Genomic DNA, 14246 nt, shown 5'->3' on the forward strand with positions numbered 1-14246 from the left:
GCAGGTCTAGACAGAACTCTTCCAGGAGTAAAATGTTTTACTTCTGACGTCAGAGGGGATAAATGTCTCCTAAAAATGTAAAATGGTTTTTACAGAAAACAACAGGAGATGCTCATCAGACAGTTTTAAAGAGTTGTTCGTCAGCAGCAACAACAACAACAACCAGCCCGTCTAGCACAGTCACACGCTAGGTTGCATTAAAAAACTAAGGCGCACGCACACACACACACGCAAGCTGTGCTATTTTTAGACTCGGGCTCCCAGAATTTCCCTTCCCCCTCCCTGTTTTAATAAGCCTACCCTCAAACTGACTGTACACTGCTATGGAATTAAAAATTGATCAAAAAAAAAGCCCCTTCAGTTCCCACTGCAGCGTTAGATGAAAAGGAAAGAAAACAGAGGCAGAGAGACTGATGCATGCTGGTCTACGACTTTTAAAAAGGAAAAGTGGACTTTGCACAGGTGAAGGAATATAATGACTTTAGGCAAATATGCTCTGCAAGTAAATACATGCACCGGGATTTCTTAGGATCTGGAGCTCATAAAAGATCAAGGCATATTTATAAATATTATTGTAACCACACACAAAACAAGTGATTAATACCAGTAGTAAGCAGGGATTTTGGCAGCCAATAATGCCCATAAGTTTGGGAATGATACTAGATGATATGACAAAGTCCTCTTAATCAGCAGTTTTTTTTAGCCATGTGCACCCTGATGATGAAGATGTCCCTGAAGAGTTTGGAGAATCATCACACTTGCAGGGTCATTATGGAGCCCGAGCGCCTCCCCTGCTGTGTGAGGGTCAGACCACTACAATTAAATTGCTTTATAGCAGTTGACCTCGTCTGAGATGTCATGATCATTATCAAACATTATCAAACATGGCTGATATTTGCAGCCGAACTGTACATTCTGCCCAATGTCACAATGTCAAGAAGGTCAGTATGAGCAGGTAATCTAAAGGTATGTTTAGACTGAAAGCAAAACAGTTTTTATATTGACAAAAGGATCAACTGACTATGTGAAAGGGGTTGCTCAGAGTGACAAACCCATAGATAATTCCACTGTGCAGCTAATGACCTGCTAGCTGTTTAGCATAGCGGAGCGTTTAGCAGCTAAAGAGCCAGATATTTTTCTCAGGGATTGTGTGTTGATTAAGTGTGCGGTAACGTGTCTTTGTATGTACTGTGTAATGTGTTTAAAAGGCGACCGTTAAACACATTAGACACAACATTTTTATTAGGTGATAATATGTCAGTGTTGTGTATTCAGCTTGTTCCACTACTCCTAGTGGCCAAAAAAAAAAAAATAATAATGCAGCTTTAAGAGGCAGCGCAATTGCATATAAAGTGCCAAGACAGAAGTGGATGCAGACGAACGCAGATTCACTTGGGATTCGACTTCAGATTCAACTTCAACTTATATAAACACAACATAGCACGCTCTCCACACACACTTACACATACACACACACACACACACACACACACACACACATTACATATACGGCTGGCTATCTACAGCAGACATCTGTACAGTTGGTATATTGGCTGTTTGTGTAGCGAATAAACACACCAGTGGTCAAATTTGTGTGAATATAGCAACGAGGCACAAATTCTCTTTATATTCAATCCGAGCATACCACATGAGTTCCTCTACATATAAATCAAGTGTAGATGGTGCTTATAATAAGCAGGGAGTACCCCGCTTCTGTGTCACACATTTCCATTGACTGACAATCAATTAGTACTCTCAGGCACATCCAGCACTTTCCCGCAGCCATAAAAGTCTTATTATTTTGGAACTCCAGTAGTTTAAAACCCTCCGTCATGTCTGATATATGGCTTTAAAATTTAAAAAGCCAAGAGGGTTTAGGTTTCATGTCAGAAGAGAAATAGCAGAATTCACATGTTGATGTGAAAATGCTGTAAATCCTATTACTGCACAACAATATATTGATCAGAAAGACTAAAGCGCTGGTACATTCCTGTAAGAACAGGAGTGCTACTCCACCCTAATCTGCAGATATACCTCCAGCGCCACAGACGAGAACTTAATTGCTTTGTTTGTCTTTGTGTGTACGCTTGCACGTGTGTACACCCACCGCACACACAGGCCTCATTAACATCCACGCTGAATGGCACAGCATGGCAGGTTCAAAGCGTTCTTCCCCCCGCCCCTCCAGCACTGATTCAAGCTTTCCTCCGCCTGCCAAATTCTTTCATTCTTTTTAAACAAGGTCTTAATCTGCCTTGAAACACTGCAGAGTTCTCCTGCAGCAGTGCCAGTGGCCCTGAGGGAACACGGAGTGGGTAGTCTCCCCTCTCTTCATGGGTTCGCTGGACAAAGCGGGGGCCCCCCTCCTCCCTCTCTCTCTCTGTGGCGACAATGGTGCAGGAGGAGAGAGGAACAGCCCGACGCTCAAACGGAGGAGGACCTGGAATGACCCAACACCACGTGCCGTCGCTGGTCTCTCTCTCTTCAGACCACACAGAACCACGTTACAGGAACCTGCTTTGGGAAAAGAAGAGGCTCTCCCAGAAAGGGCGACTTTACAAACCTCGGTCAACAGCAGCCCTCAGCGGGCCCCTGCGTCGGCGGCCACTTCACATCAAACGCTTTTTCTTACAGCTGCATCAAAAGACGGAATGCTTCCTGTTATCCCCCCTCTCCACCTTTACTAATGGGCATCCATCTCACCCTGGAGATGAACTAAATCACATTACCTCATTGGCGAAGCCATCTGGCGTGAAGCTACTAGAGAACAACAACAACAACAACAACAACAACTCCTCCTCAAAAGATGCCAACTCCACCCTTCCACTGTTACAACCTGCACACCCTAGCGGCCTATCATACAGATTTAAAGACAAGCTTGTTACTACATGAGGACACCAGTCAAAAGACACAACATAACCTGTGGCTAAGAGACACCTGTACATACATACAGTCCAGAAATGGACAGGCAGGTCTTGTCATTCTGATCACATTATTTAATGGTTGTCTTAAAGGTATACTCCATCAGAACTGCTTTGGAAACCCCCTCTGCCCACACCTTTCATTTCTATGCAACCAACATCAGAAGTGGGGTGTGGACTGCATCTACCATTCACACCTACTTCACGCAGTGATTGGCCAGCTGTGTGGGTAGGTAAGCAAGGTGTGAACTGTTGCACTGTTATCCCCATGTTTAAACCAATATGGTGTCTTGCACCCTCTATAAGTCAACAGTGGCTGTACTGAACAACTCTAAACAGTTTTGCCTTCGGACGTGGTCGGACGACACATACAGACGAGTTATTCTCTAGCATAGCACAGCTCTTATGCAGCGCAGTAACCTCTTTAGGTTTAACAGACGGCGAGTTAAGTATGATGGCTGGATCTGACAAACACGAATGTCAACAAAGAACAATAACAGCACTTCACGAAAGCTCAAAGTACGTGTGAAACCCTTATAGAAAAGAAGCAGCTAACGTTTGAAATAAACAGAATGACTGTCAGAGTGTGGATGCCTTGATGTCTGATATTCTGCAGGCAAATACTCAACGTGTATATACTATCAGTGTGCATGTATTGGTTGATGCACCCCACCACTGGTTCACTGATTAACAGGGAGAATGAGAGGGGGGCAGGGCAATCCACCACCAGGCCCAGCCCAACCCAACCCCCATCCCACTGTAGAAAACAGAAGAGGGCTCACTATGGACTGAAAAAAAGTAAAGCAGACAACTGTGTGTGTGTGTGTGTGTGTCTAACTGTTCTTACTTATCTTGCACTGGCAGCACTGACATGCACTCTCTGGAGGAGGATTTATAGCTGCTGCCTTAAGAGGTGACTGTAACTTCGAACCCTTCAAGCACAGGCAGCCGTAGCTACGCAATGACTACAGAGATAGCGGGTAGGAACCGCGAGGACTGTGATTGGTCGGTTTGAGCTGTTTGTGTTTTCTCCTACAAGTTTCTGATGCTGGTGGAGATTGTTGATGGTAAAAATAACATTAGACAAATTGAGAAATGTCTCAGTAATCTCAGCCATCTCTACTGCAAACCCCCGGCTCACAGTGACCGTCACAGTGAATGAAAGAACTTAACACCGTCTCCTTTTCAGTAATGAGAAGTTACCTCAATGTGACTCCAGTTGTATAAGTATGTCTCCAGCCCATCGTCACTCTATATCATCAAGTTAAAGACAGAGCGTAAACACAATCATTGTGGGGAATATACTATCAACGCGTGAAATTGGACATTGCACTATAAATCAAACCTGCACCAGGTATCTACAGCGGGACTGTCATTAACCCCTTACCTCAAGTATTCCCCTGCATTTCTGACATCTAGTTCACAGGCATGTGGTCCGCATTTCTATCTACTTTTATCTGCTCGCCACTGGAAATGTATTTCATGCAGTCGTGCCTCTATTTCCCCACATCAAGTCTCTCTTTCCCGGAGCCAATCATTTTGATTTTCTAAAGAAAGAGTGGGCCCTGCGGCGGCACAGTGGTTAGCACTGTTGCCTCAAGGCCAGATGTTCCTGGGTTCCGATGTGAATGTGGTGAGGACTGTTAGGGAACTTCACCTCATAAGCCTGGCTGGAGAGAGAACAGCTGGATCTAAGGACGGCCGTGAGGGAGGTAAAAGTCGGTATGGACGGACGCTTTCACGGTGCTTGCTGTATAGCTGCGGTAGTGCCGTTGGGCAAGGCGATGAATTACAATTGCAGCTGAGCATTCCTCCTTTCAAGGATCGATACAGCATTACTCAAAGATGACTCGGGGTCAGGTCAATGAAGAACAGACTTCCAGTAGTGGAAAAAGACATCCGACACCTGCGGGTGTTAATGTGAACTCACCTGAGCCATCTGACTCAGTGTGAACGGAGGTGACAGGAAATACATCGGGGACGAGGACTGCAGCAGCGTCAGGCCTGCGCCCTCGACAGGGACGCCTTCAGATACTCAACTGAGGAGCTGGAGGGAGCTATTATAGCCATCAATCAGATTGACTGGGCCGCAGCAGCAGCAGCAGCAGCAGCAGTAGCAAGGACACTGAGACAGCTGAACACAGCTTCTTCAAGACAAAAGGAAAATCACTGCCAGCTACCAGGTAGTCCGTGCAGGCTGTGGCTGGTTAGTTCAACTGCTCTGCTGCCAGGAGCTTTAACAAGCACCACATTATGACTACAAGGTCTTGGTGTACTCTGGTAATCTGGTGAAAGCAGGTAGTGAAAACTAGGATGAGTGAGCAAGTCAAAACCTGGTCAACCTACAGGTTAGAGAAGGCAAACCTACATTATAAAAAACTGATTTAGTGTTTAGTTACTGTAAATCAAAGCAATCACTTCCCACTTTTCATTGGTAAACCACATGGAGGCTTTTATTGTGAAGAAGCTACAGGAAATGCATTGTATTTCACAATTTATATTGTTCGCTATAACCTTTGTGTAACAAGACGTGAACACTCACAGTGCTTTGTTCTCATTAGATCGGTTTTAATATAGCAAGTAGGAATGATAGAAGGAACAAACCCTGAACAAACGACAGGCTCTTACAACATGTCATCAAGGTAAACAACTCCTTTCACCATGCCATCCTGTTCCACCAAAATCCAGTCATGTTGTTTTTTTTCATGTATTTCCAGTCATTCACACTTCAGCTTGCGTCTTCTCTACTTGATTTGGGAGGAGATGAGGCGTTACATTTCACATCAGTAGACGCTGGCTTATATTTGGACATCAGCAGGGGTCTTGGCTTGAAAAAAAGGTTGGTGACCGCTGACAGAAACAATCTCTTCTAACCTTCATCCCAACAACCTGTCTAAAGCTGGTGGCCTGGCTGGTGATATTAGATCTTTGCATCTGCAGCCTGACTATACTGCCTCCATCTGGCGTGGACGCCATTAAATGAAAAGACCTTGACTTGCACAAAGTATATTGGCGAATACTCGCAGCGCTGCCATTTGACAGCCTTCGACAATATGCCAAATTTGATTTATATTGTAAATCCCCACTGGAGTTCTTATTGTAAGCCACATTTTAGTGTTTTTGTATTTACAGGTAATTGATCACTTGGTTGAATGACTTTAGAAAAAAAAATAAAAATCAGTATTGTGCCCATATATCACCTTTGTCTAGATGTTGCTCATTAGCCACAAGCCATTCAGCCTCTTTGACTGTAATCCACCGCAAAGGCCACCTGTGGTATCGCAGCATTCAGAGGGAGACAAAGCCTCCTTCCACTTTATATGTGATTCACACAGTTCTGTGTGAGCAGGAGGGGAGGGGAGGGGAGGGGAGGGGAGGGGAAGGAGGGGGTTTTGTCTGTTTACTTATTAAAGCTCTTTACTTCGGCTGCCCTGACTGTGTCTGGACAAGACTCTCTGGAACCAGATAGCACACCGGAAATGCCTCAGATGTTGATAGGGCCCTGCAACAGAGGCATGACTGATACGGTAGAGTTACTGGCAACACGGCACCTGAGAGGTGTGAGTGACTGCTGGCTGGCACTTGTGTGTGATGCCTGCCGACTGACTGGGACACCTCTGGAGTCAGCTGACGAACAACTACTGAGGAAACTAATCCAGGATGTGCATTAGCTAATAATGTCAGAATTTGAGTGGGTGAGTCAGGGTGTGTGTGCGACAACGATGCAGTCAGAAGGCTAATGTCTAGTAAGTGAAATTAAGTGTTTCTGTGTAGCTTTCTCCAACAGCTGTCAATCATACAGGATCCATATACATAGAACAATTTGTACAGTGCAACCACACGGAAGATTTGGTTGTGCGGCACGTTTGTAGACTGTTTAAATCACAGATAAGGCAGACAAACAACCTTGATATAAGAGACCTGGAGAATAAAAATTTGGGGTTTACCAGCCACTGTAACCTGTTACCTTCCTGCTCTGATAACAGTAACGGCCTAATATATACAGAAAAGCATGCTGCCGCCACCACCCACCGTGACTCAAACACTCAGAAGTCACCAAGTAATGCGATGTGGATACACTGAGAGAGGTTTGACTCTGTTCAAATATCCTCTGACGCACAAAAGCAGCAACTTGGCGATGACCGATCACGCTTGTTTGATTCCCTTCTGAAATGTAAGCACATAGCTGGAGGAAAATCTGTCCACAAGTTCCCAATTAACAAGCTACCAGGACTTGAATAAGAAGAACGGTGCGTAGAAACACGTCACTCTGGAGATGAAGTACTTTTGTTAGTGCACCGGAATTATGGGAAAGTGAGATAGTAACTGTCCAAATGAAGGTGAGGTATATAAATTATGCACTCGATGCAATCGTGCCTACAAGCTTGAGGCTCATGAGAAAGCAAGACGGAGCCTGCGAGCTTTAATCCATAAATGAGAACAGGCTGTTAGTGCCCGATCATGCTAGAAATGGCACATTTGTGCTGGGAGCTTGGTGATGAAGTGACTACTTATCATGCATCATGTCTTTTGTGGAGCATTTTATATTCTGACAAGGCAGAAAAACTGAACAGACCACAGAGCCGGTTGCTTCATCCATGTTGGACTGTCGAGACAGTTTGCATGTTCAAGTCAGCAGCTGTGCTTCAAGTTTCCACATAGACTTACTCCGTCTCTGTGAGCAAAACCCACTGAATGCAATGATTCTACTGACATGATCTCACTCAAAATGTTCCAAACAAACTAGTCGAACTAACATGCCAGTATGTGTCTGCAGCTGTAAACCCTTTCCTCTTGTGTCATTTACATCGATTCCACTGAACTTAAGTGATTTTCATCTGAACAGAAAGCTCAGTGTCCCAAACATTCTCTCCTGACGAGAAGCCGGGGCCTCAAATCTGTGGGCGACAGCATCACAGGATGAGGATTAGTGCAGAGCAGCGTTCAGTGTCTTTAGGTGACACTCGCTTTCTCACCAAACCTGCAGCTATCCTATGTAACACGAGGTAAAAACCAGACACTCCGTGAAACTGAACTGGAAAAATTGTGAGGACCGAGAAAAAAAAAAAAAAAAAAGAAAGAAAGAAAAAAGAAAAGAAAAAACAGAAAATGAATCCCAGAGAAACCATTTCAAGACATCAGCAAATCGGCATCTCACTCCATCATAAAGTAATTAGAAGCAACTGGAGCAGCAGTTAGAGGATGATAATTGAACCGGAGTGACCGACAGGGAGAGAGGAAAGTAAACAGTTAAGGGGACAATGACCTTCTGCCTAATGAGCCACCGACTTCTTTTGAATCCGCCTATTATCCTATTAATGGATCCGGGAGGAATTCCTTCAGATGGCATTAAGGGTTCCCCTGGAGAGAGCTAAACCTGAGGGGGGGGGAGGAGGGAGGAGGAGGAGGAGGAAGAGGCCCTCAGTTTTATTCCTCCCTGCGCTTCACTGCTTGGCCCCCTCATTCAGGTCAATTGGTCATGCACCTCCTCTACTTCTCGGACGCGCACACACACACACCCAATAAACACTCAGTTCGGAGCGAGGGATCATAACAGTGTGCCTCCTGCCGTCGTGGGACCCAGGGCCTGTCAGCGCAACCGGGGCCCAGCTTGTTGACATCAAGGGTGGAGATCAATGCTGTCAGACCTCAAAAAAAGGTTGCAGCCGCCTCAACAACAGCGACTCTCGGCAGCGCGGGGAGAGGCTCGCTGTTTACCACCCTGGGAGATTTTCACAACCACAAGCGCGCCATTGAAGCCGGTTATTAATAAGCATGGTGTGACACTGATCAGGAGTGCAATTTTCACAACAACATGATTCCCTTTTTTTTTTCCTCCCCTTCCCTTCTCCTTGAGCAATTTCAGAGTTGTTGGCATGTATGTACAGTATGAGTGCAGCACATGCAGGCTGACCACTCACTGACAAAAGGTGGGGGTGGTGGTGATGGTGATGGGGGGGGAGCAGGAAGCATGGCTTCGAATTACACAGGGCCGCTTGGTGGGAGTGTGCACAGCTTAGGTCAGGGAAGGATAGGGAATACGAGGCCTGGGGTTGTAGCCAGAGCCACATGGTGCAGAATGTACGGCGCACTGCTGACTGCTTACACAAGGGTAAACACACTGATGAGATAAAAGCCGGCACAAATGAGCAAAACTGCTCATGAGGCTCCTCCCTTGAGGCCAGACAACAAAAATCACCACAAAAGGCAACAGGAAATATTAAAAAGTAACTTTTTCAGTAGGCGTGGCCTGTTTCGGAGCTACAGGCCCCTTTGGAAACACATTTGAAACAGGGAAAGAAAAGAGATCCGTCTCTGCTTCGATGGGTTCCAGATGGTGATGTAATTTTATTTCTGGAAACGTAGAGCTGACTCCGACTTCGGCTCGCCACAAGTGATACATAGCCTGAGCGAGAAGGGGAGTCAAACTGTGCAACTGTGCGAATCGGCGGGGCACCCACCGCAGCACACAAACTGCAGACATGTTAGTTTGTCATTACTGCGACTTGAGGCAACACAAAGTCTGATTCAAACCACTTCTACGACGGTAGAAACAATGCCAGCTACTGTGTTTGCGTACGTGCTCGTGTAAGAGCTCAATCGGCGAAAGCTTTTAATGGTTCCGACGGGAGACTGGCATCGGTTTAAATGCCACACACACACACACACACACTCAGGAATGTTAATCAATCGGACAGGATCAGAGGTGCAGGCGTTTAGACAGGACTCAAACAACGCTACGAAACACATGACCGCAAAATGAAGGGAATAGTGTTTACAGTAAACACTAGGATGTATAGTGTGAAAAGCACAGGTGTTAATGATAACATTAACCATGGCAGCGTTCCATGTAGGTGAGGCAGCTCCTCTGTCCTGGTATGGTGCACGCTGCCTCGCTTCAATGGCCGACTGGGACACATTAATGGCACCGAGCCATCGTTAATTAATGTTATTAATTACACCTGTTCGCTCCCTGTTCTGACAAGTCAGAAGTCTGCTGTGAAAAAGGTCAATTAGGAAACTACAGGCTGTGTAATTCAACGAAAATCCCCAACTGAGCAACATTTTACTTACAGATACTAGTAAAAATCATACGTCATAAGAATATTGATTATGTGACAACAATTTGGGAATAAGTATTGCTGATGGTTGTTAATTATGGTTGAAAGGTAATTATTCAACCTAGGAGTTATTCTCACATTTCTGACTATGACTAAATGAGCTATTTTAGCTATTAACTAATCATACTGGTCGTGTATCAAGCAAAAATAAAAAGTCACTGGTCCCAGCTTGGTGGTGAAGATTTGCTGCTTTTCTCTCAATCATATATCGTTGTAAACTGCATATCTTTGGGTTAAAATGTCAGAAAATGTCCATCACAATTTCCTAAAGCCCAAGTGACATCATCAAATTTCTTGTTTTAGCCAACCAAGTCCAATGTATTCTCACATAAAACAAAGAACAGCACCGTGTCCTCATTTTGGAGATGTTTATTCATTGTTGTTTAATTATCTGCTATCGACTCAACAATTCATCATTTCAGCTCTAACCAAACAGTCAATTTTGCTCAATGGATGTGTCCAAAAATCTCAGGGAATCGCAGCACTCAACTATAACATAGGCTTTAACACCAGAAGGATATTACAATATATATAATATCCATCTTATAATGTGATCATCACAGATAGAATCAAGTCTCCTGTCATAAAACCTGCCCTGTATCTCCCTGCTCTAGAACCCTATAGCAACATTGTGCTCAATCAGTGTTGATGAACTGCTCAACATACATGCACTGACAAGCTACCCAGGCTGCCTCTACTGCAGTGTGTGTGTGTGTGTGTGTGCAGCCCCCCCTCGCATCAGCTCAACCGCATGCGAACGTGCAGGTTTATGACAGAACCAAATTAGACCTGACACCCTAACCCTGACCCACTGTCCTTCATTTCTCTGCTCCAAATCCTTTAATCCTCACTGGAGGTACACCCTGTTGGACGTTGCTCCGGGTCGTCCTGTGGAGGAGCAGCGCTCAAAACAGCCTGGGGGACAAGTTTGACTCCCATTTATCCCCCCCACTGGAGACTCATCCTGCTAAAAATACACGGTCACACTGCAATGGTGTTTTCACCTGTCAAACAGGGTTGAAGGAAGGGCACGGCAATCACAAAAAGGATTTGGCCGGGGTGCTAATGCCGTGCAATTGTGCAGGAAATCATTCTATTGTTTTGTGGTGGCAGGATTAAGGTACCCAGAGTGCTCTGCTGTAATGGCTTTATTGGAGAGCAGGGCATGTGCCAAAAGCTCAAAAGGAAATCTACATCTCTGACCCTCCTCTGTACAATATGTACAGTATGAGTGTATCATTTCTAACAGTGGCGATCCGCAAACCATGACATTTTCTTCACATATGCCAGCCTTGTCTTGGCTTCTATTGTCAGTATGCAGTGCACATCTCCTTCTCACGCAATGTAGGTTTCTGTTTTCATTCATCGCGCCTCCCTCATTGTTATATCTTGCATAATAACGTAATTCCATGATGGCTCCTAGCTTTACAGGCTGTGCTGTCTTCAAAAGAGAATATAACTGACTCCAGGATGCTTTCAGCGCCCAGAAATCTGTCTAATTCTCTCTTGCTGATATTTTATTCTTGATTTAAAACGTTTCTTTTAGCTTCAATACTATTTATTTGGCTATTTATATTGCTGCAATCATCCAATCTTACTGTGGGGGAAGTTTTGTTTCTCTCTGTGATTTTTCTGGTATTAAACTAAAAAAAAAAAAAAAAAAATGATGGAAAGCTGGAAGAGGTGGAAGCATATTGTAGTCCAGCCTGGACAAGCTCCACAGGTTGCTATAAACACAATAAAAAACACCTTAAAGGGATGTATTTAAGTGGTCGCTGTGAGTCACATGTGGCAGGTAGAGACGTATGAGCCAAAGGTTTCCAACACCACCACCATGATGCAGCGGTGGGAGAAAACAAAGCAGAGCCGTGTGAGGAGGGAGAGGAGGGGGAAGCAGAGGAGGACTCCCTCCGCCGCAGGCAGACAGCCTGTATGCAAAAGCAACAGCGGTGCATGTGTCAACACTCTAATCATCTTCCTGTTGTCATTTTGCATTACTAGACCCGCTGGGTTTCCTCTAAACAATACAGTGCGGTCGTGTGTGTATGTATGTATGTGTGTGTGTGTGTCCAAACAGCAGCCACAACCGCGTAACATGCCGCGTGGTGCGCTGTGAAGAAAGCACAACCACCATTAGCTTAAATAATGAAGAAACACACTCAGATAAACAGAAGAGTTAGCTAACCTGCGGGTGTTGCTCCAAATATCCGCACCACCGGTACTTTCTTCACGTCGCTCTCCCTGAATTCAGAATAGCAGACGTCCAGGTCTTTAACGGGACTTGCCAGATAGTAGTCTGCGGTGACGATGCGCACGGCAAACATGACTGCCGCGTCCGTCAGAGAGGGACCGAAAGAAAAGCCCAAAAAAACTAGTGTTAGGAGTCCATAAGATGCGGGGACCTCGTGGCCAGTGGATACCAGCCGAGGTGGGTGCTGTCACGGCTGAAAAACAACGTCGAAGCGGAGGGGAAGCCCGGTTGTGTCCCATGAAAAGAAAAACGCGAACAAAGATTCCCGTTGCTCCAGTGCGCCGAGCTGCCGCCGGTGAGGTCCAGCTGCGGCCGCGGAGAGCTACACTCAACGGCGGCGATTAACACTCCGACGCTCCGCAGCTGTCGGCTCCATGTTGTACTTGTTGTAACTGTGTTTTTTTTTTTAGCTTTCTGTGGTGTTTTTGATTCCAGCCAGGAAGACGCTCCCCAGGCTTCCGGTACGTAGCGTTATCTTTCCAAATCACTGCTCAGAACGAGTCCCAGCCAGTCCCGTCTGATCAGACAGCCGCTCCGCTGAGCTCCGTCTTCTTCCATAACAGGCTAGTCCATGTTAGCTCACCTACTGTCAGCCAGTTAGAATGCACGAGAATACACTTCCGACCACAACCTTCAGAATAAAAGCCGCGGGCGCCGTGATACAAAGCGCCAGAATGAAAATAGCAGCTTTATTTTGGAAGGCTCGTGTCTGGCACAGGCTGCTGGCAGCAGTCATAGATCATATAGACTGAACGGCGCTGTTGCTAGTGTTATGGACTGCCTAGCCGGCTAACCACATTAGTGTGCAGACCTAGTGTCGGTTGGTGTTGCATATTTATTAGATGAGTATATTTCGCCAGCAGGAGACTGTTCATGTTTTTCTTGGAGCGAAATATTTTCTGAAAGCATCGGGTTGGATAAACAGATGTTTTTGGTGTTTTGTTGTCCTCAAGCAGCCTTGTCTGCTGCAAATTGTGCAAATTAAAGTCTGTATGAAGTCACTGGTGATATCCGGAAACATCCTGCTTGTTTTTTTTTTCAAAATAATAGCACATCTGTGAACAGTAAAACTCGAATATTGATTGGCCCAAAAATAAGGATTCAGTACTGATTACTTTATTGCCATTTGAACATACTTGATAAGAATTTGCTTACTGAGCTCACGTAAAAGAAACAAATCAAAAACCTCAAGTCAGATAAAGTAACTATACCCTGAGACAAAAAAACAACAAAAAAACAAGTGGTGAAGCATCAAAGGACCATAGTCAACAATAAGCCTTTCATGCATAAAAAATATTAAAATAATATATAAACCAAGTGATCTCAAACCAACTCTAACATATACCATTGTGTATATATACCATTACAGTGTCTTATGGGCCCCAGTAATACCAGCACATTAGTAATTTAGGAGTTAAGGTCCCAGGTGGCCTCTGGGTGCCGTTAAACAACCTGTCTGTCTTAGTTCATGTGGATGTGAAGATACATCCAATGGATGCACTGGGATGCATCATCAGTGATGTACCCTGTGTTTATTGGCTGTTTCAGGTTTCTCAACATCAGACACCTACATACAAGTGATCATTTTTAGTCTTGAAGTCTCCTTCTAAACAAAATACTCCATGACTGTATTGTGGGCATTTAACTGTCTTCATGTTCTAAATGCGTTGGTAACAGTTTAATCTCTCTTCCTGCACTGTGTATCTAAATTAATGAAATACAAATATTTTAACAGCTTCATCTCCAAAACACGAGGCAACCCAAAGAACACAGAAGAAACCTTTTAGGACTTTTTTTTAGGGAAAAGATTGGGAGGCACCTTGTTAACGCTAATATATATCTAAAGTATATTATTATCAAAATGTTAGTACAAACTGCGGCTCCTCAAGTTTCCACATCACTTGAGGTGGAGTGTAAAGAAAAGTAAGATTTTTGTCCTTTGCAAAGATAAAA

At 44.8% G+C, this 14246-nt stretch overlaps 1 protein-coding gene across 3 annotated transcripts in view; it reads right to left on the reverse strand.

Moving 5' to 3' along the window:
• rev3l (REV3 like, DNA directed polymerase zeta catalytic subunit) overlaps window positions 1-12962 on the reverse strand; it is a 76603-nt gene extending 63641 nt beyond the window's left edge. For 2 of the 3 annotated variants that reach the window (XM_067572967.1, XM_067572966.1), the window contains exon 1: window positions 12228-12928. In XM_067572967.1, the coding sequence (XP_067429068.1) occupies window positions 12228-12366 (139 nt within the window). In that variant the 5' untranslated portion in view covers window positions 12367-12928. Of the gene's footprint in view, window positions 1-12227 lie in introns of all 3 variants that reach the window. The other variant, XM_067572968.1, reaches the window with a different exon arrangement.
• Window positions 12963-14246: the final 1284 nt, after the last annotated feature.

Source organism: Thunnus thynnus, chromosome 18 (genome assembly GCF_963924715.1).
Source record: "Thunnus thynnus chromosome 18, fThuThy2.1, whole genome shotgun sequence".
Classification (NCBI taxonomy): domain Eukaryota; kingdom Metazoa; phylum Chordata; class Actinopteri; order Scombriformes; family Scombridae; genus Thunnus; species Thunnus thynnus.